Source organism: Lactuca sativa, chromosome 5 (genome assembly GCF_002870075.4).
Source record: "Lactuca sativa cultivar Salinas chromosome 5, Lsat_Salinas_v11, whole genome shotgun sequence".
Taxonomy (NCBI): domain Eukaryota; kingdom Viridiplantae; phylum Streptophyta; class Magnoliopsida; order Asterales; family Asteraceae; genus Lactuca; species Lactuca sativa.
In genome coordinates this window covers 295,539,471-295,546,958 of record NC_056627.2, presented here as the reverse complement: position 1 = coordinate 295,546,958, position 7,488 = coordinate 295,539,471, and the positions used below count along the sequence as shown (strand labels likewise).

At 32.5% G+C, this 7,488-nt stretch overlaps 1 protein-coding gene across 1 annotated transcript; it reads right to left on the bottom strand.

Moving 5' to 3' along the window:
- Nucleotides 1-561: 561 nt before the first annotated feature.
- On the bottom strand, nt 562-1,284 carry LOC128126045 (glutathione S-transferase T2-like). The gene has a single exon (XM_052763755.1). The coding sequence runs from the start codon at nt 1,282-1,284 to the stop codon at nt 562-564; it is 723 nt and encodes a 240-aa protein (XP_052619715.1).
- Between the last annotated feature and the right edge of the window lie 6,204 nt (nt 1,285-7,488).

Here is a 7,488-nt window from a genome sequence, read left to right as displayed (position 1 = left end):
ACCTCAATTCCTAATTTGATTTCATTTTATGTCCATGTTCTATTTTGATTTCAGTCTTGCAGGTTTGTTTATCTTCTTCTGTTACGCGCCACCACCAACACACTACTTGACCGTCGATGGTGGCCACCACCAGCGCACCACCCACCTCTCTTTCTTCGTCTGTAAAAGGAAGAAGAAAAGCATACAATCTCTTATCTGTTGAATCTTAATTTGGTATGTTGTTTTTTTGGTTTTAACATTTTTAAGTACACTTTCTTGGCTATTAGGCCATCCGTTATACCCACCACATACCACATATGTGGTGGGTGCCACATCATCACCACATTCCACTACCACATACATGGGGTACTTACCACTAAACACACCACTCCACCTCATTTTTTTATTTAAATTTAATTCAAAAATACATTAAAAACATTTTTTAATACTATTTTTCCATTAAATTAAAATACCAAATTACATTAAATAAAAACTAAATTAATTGAAATTAAAAAATAAAATAACAATAACAATCAAAATAAAAATTACATTAGTTAATTTAAAAAAAATAAAAAAAAAACATTAAAAAACTAAAAATTCCAACCATACATAAAATAAACTACCCCTACGCCTACGTCGGGCTCGAACCGACTCTTTCATTGCTAGAAAAAGTTCCAAGTCTTCGCCCTCAAGGTCGTCCGCTTTCATTTTCAAGATTTCCATGTCGGTTTTTGTTTGGAGTGTCTCTTGTGCCTCTTGAAATGATGTTTGTGCTTCGATCATTTTTTGTTCCATCCGAGTCATCACCTCGGCCTTCGTTTCCTGAAGATGCACATATCGATCAAATTTATCGCCGAACATATCCATAACACTAGAATTCGAAGATGTTGACGCCGCTTTTTTTGCTTTATTTCTTCCAACGGGCCGAGGAAGAGGTTGGTCGGTTTCAAGATCTATCGGAGCGTCGTTGATGTCGATGTGTGTTCGGCCGTCCGATTGTTGAGAAGCTCCATCGGGGTTTCTCGAACGCTTTGAACCGGAAGATTGGGAACTTCCTTCCGTTTGCTCTTTCCATTTTGGGGAGTCTTTCAATTTTAGCCACGGCTTCATATACGGAAAAGCTTTGCGTGTAGGCGTTGTTTTTTCATATTGGTCCATGGCCGCCTTGAAAACATCAAAATCGTTCGAGCCGCTTTTGCGTATGTTTAGGAGATTGTTGTAGATTCCTCCAAAATCGGTGCATTTTAATCGAATATCTCGCCATTTCGACGTAATTTGATCGGCATTTCGAGCTTCACTTTCCATTAACTCGTAAAAAATGACTCAGACTTTTTCCCAAAAACTTCCGTACGTCTGGCTATCTCCTACAATTGGATCTTCGGAAGCCGCCACCCATGCCTCCGCTAACTTTTCTTCTTCTTCTTTTGTCCATGGGACCCTTTCTTGGTTGGTAGTGGGTCGGGTCGGTTTTTTTCCTTTTTTCTTTTTTGGTTGAGGTGGTGGTGAAGGTTGCGTTTCCGGAACAAAATCCGGCGAAAGTGGTGGTTGTGAGCTTGGTGGTTGTTGTTGTGACGATTGTTGTTGTAGTTGTTGTAGTTGTTGGAATTGTTGAAATTGTTGGTATTGTTGTTGTTGGAATGCCGGAAAAGGTTGATATTGTTGTTGGAAAAGTGGTGTTTGTTGGATAGGGGAACCACTTTGAAGTAGATTGATAAAACCGCCTTGAGGTGACTCCATCGTCGGGAATTGTCGAGGTGTTGTGTCTAACGCAAAAGCGTTATCGGGTTTGCGATTTCGGTAGTTTGGAGGGGTATTTTGGTTGGGATCCATGATTTTTGGTTGTGAAGATGTAGTGTGTAGTTTGTGTATAGAGAAAGAAAAGAATGGTGTAAAAAATAAGGAGTAAAAGTATGGTATTTATAGGTAAATAAATTATTTATTTATTTATTTATTTATTTTTTACAAATTTAGCCGTTTAACAACGGCTACTAACGGATACAAATCAACGGCTACACAAGAAACGAATTCGATTGGCCGTTTGAGTTCGTTGTCCGGGCCACGGATGGCCACGACCACGAGCCACCACGAACCACCGGGGTGGTGTGCACGGCCGTGGTTCGTGGCCAAGTAGACCACGGACCGATTCGTGCAATGTACACCGGATGCTCTTACAATAGGAAGTTAAAGGATTAATTATAGATGTCATTTTTCATGTTTTTGCAGTTTTTATTACTTATATTTATCTTTTATTATCATTTCCCAGGTAGAGATCTCGAACCTCTCTCCAGATCTTAGCCCTCTTTCCTTATCCACTCAAATATAAGTAAGAACAATGTGTTTCTCTTTGTGTTTCTGTGTTTGTATGATGTGTGGCAGGGGCATGTGTATTAGTGTGCATCTGTGTTAAATCATATCCTTTTAAGCATTGTACAATTTCTTGCAGGAAATTTAAATGTACTTTGATTGGCTTATTTTTGCATTTGGCCTCTAATTGGGCTAAATGATCTTTCAAACTTCGTATTAGTGCATTGTGTTGCTTTGTCTTAAATCAAATCCTTTAATTAAGCACATCCTCAAAGATGTTATTGTTTATGTGTTCTAACTTTGATCTACTTTGTTTACATTGCATGACTCCATCTAACATGATCATGATACATTTATGAGTTTTTGTGTGTGTATCTGTGCATTTATATGTTTATGTCTTTTTTGTAGGAATTGGTGTGTTTCTAAAGTGGAATTTACACTTTGGTAGTTTGGTTATAGTTTTCTTATAGTTTTCATGTAAACCTAACAATAATTTGTGTTGCATGAAACAACATTATAATGATAACTCGATAAAGGAATAATCGGGTTTAGTTAGTCAATTATAATGTATTTTGACCTTTTATTAGTAATTTAAAGCTTTGCAGATTACCAAAATGCATGTGGAGGAGCTTGGTATGAAGAGGAAAATCAAAAGGAAATAAAAGTTGACCAGAATGATCATGCCGAATATGTTTATTACTTAGTTCTGTGGAAGATTACTTGTAGTGATAATCATTTGATCTTATTTAATCATGTATTTTTTTAGCATCAGCGTGTAAATAAAGTGTGTAGCATAAATTTGCTTTGGTTTGATTTTCGTATAGATTTAAATTGGAATTTACTATATTTATTTTTTATAGTTAGAAATTGGAAAAAGATATTGGCCCCAAACACGAAAACATTAATACTTTGTGAAGTTGAAAGAGTAATTAAACTTTAAAGAAATCAAAAACCCACAAAATTTATTATGTAGAGCAACAATATAATATAATTTTATGTTTAAACTTAAATATTAAAATATTAAAATAATTTTACTTTAAACAGAAAGCAACAATATAATTTTTAGTTTTAATCAAAATTTAAATGTTTTATTTTTGGACTGAAAAAACAAAAATATTTTTATTTTAGCTTTAAAAAACTATTCAATGTTCAATGTTCACTGAAAGATAATTAATCGCCGTCCAAAAACTTCTTATTATTTTTACGATTTAACGGCAATGAGAGTAATTGTTTTACTAAAGGCACCACAAGTCTGCATTCTGCACATTTTCAATGGTCAAACATAGATCTTCATAGAAAATAACATATAATGTTTGGTTAACTTATAAAAGTCAACATAAGATAAAGGCTTATGTACTATAACTTTTTAGTTATATATTGTAGCCTGGAGGATAGGTTGCAGACGGGTCGGGAATAGACATAATTTCCAAAAGGAGTGAGATTCGATTCCCCGAACCGATCGGGGATGAGAATCCGATCGTAAAAGAATGAAGATAAACAAACATAATTGAACATATATGATCATAAACAAAGATATAGTAATGTAATCAAACACATTTGAACAGATATAAACATAAGTAGAACTTAAATGAACAAACATCAACGAACAATATAAACCAACATTCACGAACATATTTAAATGAACGAGACCAGTGTTCATGTTCTTTCGTTTAACTAAACGAACAAAAATTTATGTTCATATTCTTTTATTTATTCAATACATGAACAAAAACAAACTTTCCGCCAAATGGTTCAAAAACAGTTCACTTAACGTTCATTCGTTTTTGGCTTTTTCCGCCGCATTGTGCTGATGATACTTGCCAATATATATTTTCTTATTTTTACCCTTAGTTTATACTTTAAGTTATAAATCTACCGATTCATTCATATTTCCTTGTTTTTTTGTTAATTACCTAACAATATTCACGTCGATCATTTGATCTTGGTAAGAAATTTAAGTCTTTTTTTATCATTCTTAAATGTATCGTTTTATTATATATCCAGGTTGTAGATATCAATGTAGTATTGTCTTCCCTGCGTAAAGGAAACATGTTAGTTGATCTTCATGAGAGTCAATTTGGATAATTTGTTCCTGACGTGCAAGTACCCTTTGTCCCGTAGTGAAAATATTATTAATTTAATCAATATGTAAGTTTCATTTAGAAACAGCCTTTTCTCTATTTTCTCATAACAAAAAATTTCTTGGATGAAATAATAGTATATCTTTCGGTTCATGCATCTTTTTAATGGTAGTTGGGAGTTCTATTCTCCATGTTGTATAAGCCTTGATTGATAGTGTAAATGAAAATTTATAAACAAATGTCTCAACTCAGTAATAACATATCATCATAACTAATTGCCGAAACAAAGTATTCATTGTCTGCCGCTTTGCGCGGGTAACGACTAGTATATATATATATATATATATATATATATATATATATATATATATATATATATATATATATATATATATATATATATATATATATATATATATTATTAATAAAAAAAATCACAATAAAAACCAACATTACAAATTGAAAATACATTAAAATTAAAACTTAGAATCGACATTAATAATAATAAAAAAAACATTGAAATTAAACTAGAAATTTAAACTAATACTCGTCATCATCTATGTTATCATTGTTATTTTCGAATTGTTTTTGTCATATGTAATTTGTCAAATTGTGATGTTGATTGTGATGTGTTTTTCTATTTTATATTTTTAAACGTCTTGTGAAATATGTTGGATTAAGTATATGGTTCGGACAATACATAAAAGTAGCTATACCCTTTCTTTTTATTATCATGTTATGTAAATTGACACACGCAGTTATTACCTTCGTTAATTTTGTCATATCCCATAATCTTGTTGGATGTTTGATTATGCACCACTTGTTTTGAGGAGTCCAAACGTCCATTCCACATCTTTCCTTATCGACTTTTATGCTAACTTGAACAATTTTTGTTTCTCGTCGTTCATAAATGAGCATGACTTGATAAATGTAGTGTGCTCTGGATATATCCCATCACCAAGCTACTACCTAAAATTATATTTTGTGCATTTACAACTAATGCATGTTTGGAGTTTTACCCTGTAGAATTTCGTTAAATGTCAGAGATGGTCCAAGAACATCCAGGTCGTTGTTTGACCTACAACATACCAAAAATGCATGCAAAAAACCATAAGTCATGTGAAGCAACTGCTTATAGTATTATAGTCGGTAAGCTATGATCACCTCGCGTTAATTGGCATCGCCATACATTGGGACAATTTGTCCACTTCAAATATGTACAATCAATTCCACCAAACATTCGTTGAAAACCGTATAGCTTGATGTGCATCATACAACTATTCAACATCACTTCTAGTTGTTTTCCATAAGTATATGTCACTGTAAAACTCTACTCCACACTTACAAAAGAAATATGTATATTCTCGACCCATCCACATAAACATTTTTAAATATTAGTCTGATCTATATGCGGTGATGTCGTATGCCAATTGTCGAGGTGTGGTTGTGCATTTTTATATCGTGGTAAAACCACGATTACCTCTAGCATCTTTTACCATCTCAATTGAAAACTTTCATAATTATCTACCAAATCTCTAACTATACGTATGAATAGTTTTCTACTAATATGAGAACGTTCTTCGAATTTCTCTTAATTGTATAAACAATCAAGGGCAAAGTAATCACGTACAAGAAAGTCGTTTTCCATGATGTTATCCCTATTGATTGATGTTCTAGTCCTTTTTTCCACATTTGAACTTCTAGCTTCTTGACACAACATTTTATTTGTCATTAGCATGAACGTGTATATAAACAAATCATGATCACCATCATCATCGTCATAATTATTGTCATTATCATCACCAGATAAAGAAGAAGAATAAAAACTTGAAAATAAAAAATTATTCATTTTTTAAGAATATGTTTGTAGTATGAGAAAATATATCTAATTGTTGGTATTTATAGATAAATAAACTTTGGTTTAGATTTTAAAAATTAATATTTTTTTAATGGTCAAAATATTGACAACTTTTTTTACCGAATCAAATGCTTTGTAATTGTCTATGAAGCCATTCAATCCACAAGATGCCTACGCTCTTATGGGGCGGTGTTCAAGCGTGGTTTTTCTATGCCACATTGGTTCCTATGCGTCTTTTACTCGCTATACCGGCCAGCCTTGGCATATAATGTCGATGTAGTGTTGTCAGTTACATAAAGAATTCGGTTCATTTTAATAAATGGGTCCAAATCATGCCGATAATTTGTTTTAAGGGTATCTAAAATTCTAAATCTTTTTAGAACGACGGGTTTTCATGTATAAAAAATTTAACAAAAAGCTAGGACACTGAAATAATTAAATGGGGATATTTCTAGTTAGGATGTTGAAGCCAAGTTACCCAACAACTAAGTTTCGGGTTAAGAGTAATTCAATTTGAATGATCTATTTCCTTATCATTTTTATATGATTTTTTCAAATGTATGAGGACCTCGTTTATATTTTTCTCCGGGCCTCGAAATGTTTGAACAGTCCTACATGCACAATGAAGAAAAATCTAAAATTGGATTAATATAACACTTTATAAATTGAATTTAATAGGTTGTAATATATTTACTGAGTACCGTTTCCAATGCCATTCAATAAAGTTTATATTAGGGAATAAATAAACATATGTCTAATACATTATGTTTTAAGATAACAACCATAAACACAATAATAATAATAATAATAATAATAATAATAATAATAATAATAATAATAATAAAGGCAACATCAAAATTTCTCTAAGAAGGAAAGTACGAAAACCGTATAATCGTATATAGACCCGATTTGCCCAAGGACAAGCCCCATTTAACGCCTCCGCTGGGCCCAATAGAATAAATTTTTGGAACATTAGATTATCACATGTTTCAAGTTTTCCATATAATACTATTTAATTACATGGTCAAGCATGGTGGATTTGTTGTTTTCTAAAATTAATCTCTTCAAATCAAAAATCAACTCACGCCTCTTCTGCATGTGTAGGTTCGTTCCACACGCCATTTTTACTACTCCTTTTGAATTCTCAAACTCAAAGTACAGTCTCCTCATATATTTCATTTCATCGCTTTCTAAACAAAAAACTTCCCTTCTATTTTCCTATAAATGCAGCTTTCATGGGAGTTTGAGTCTCCACAGCTGATTTCC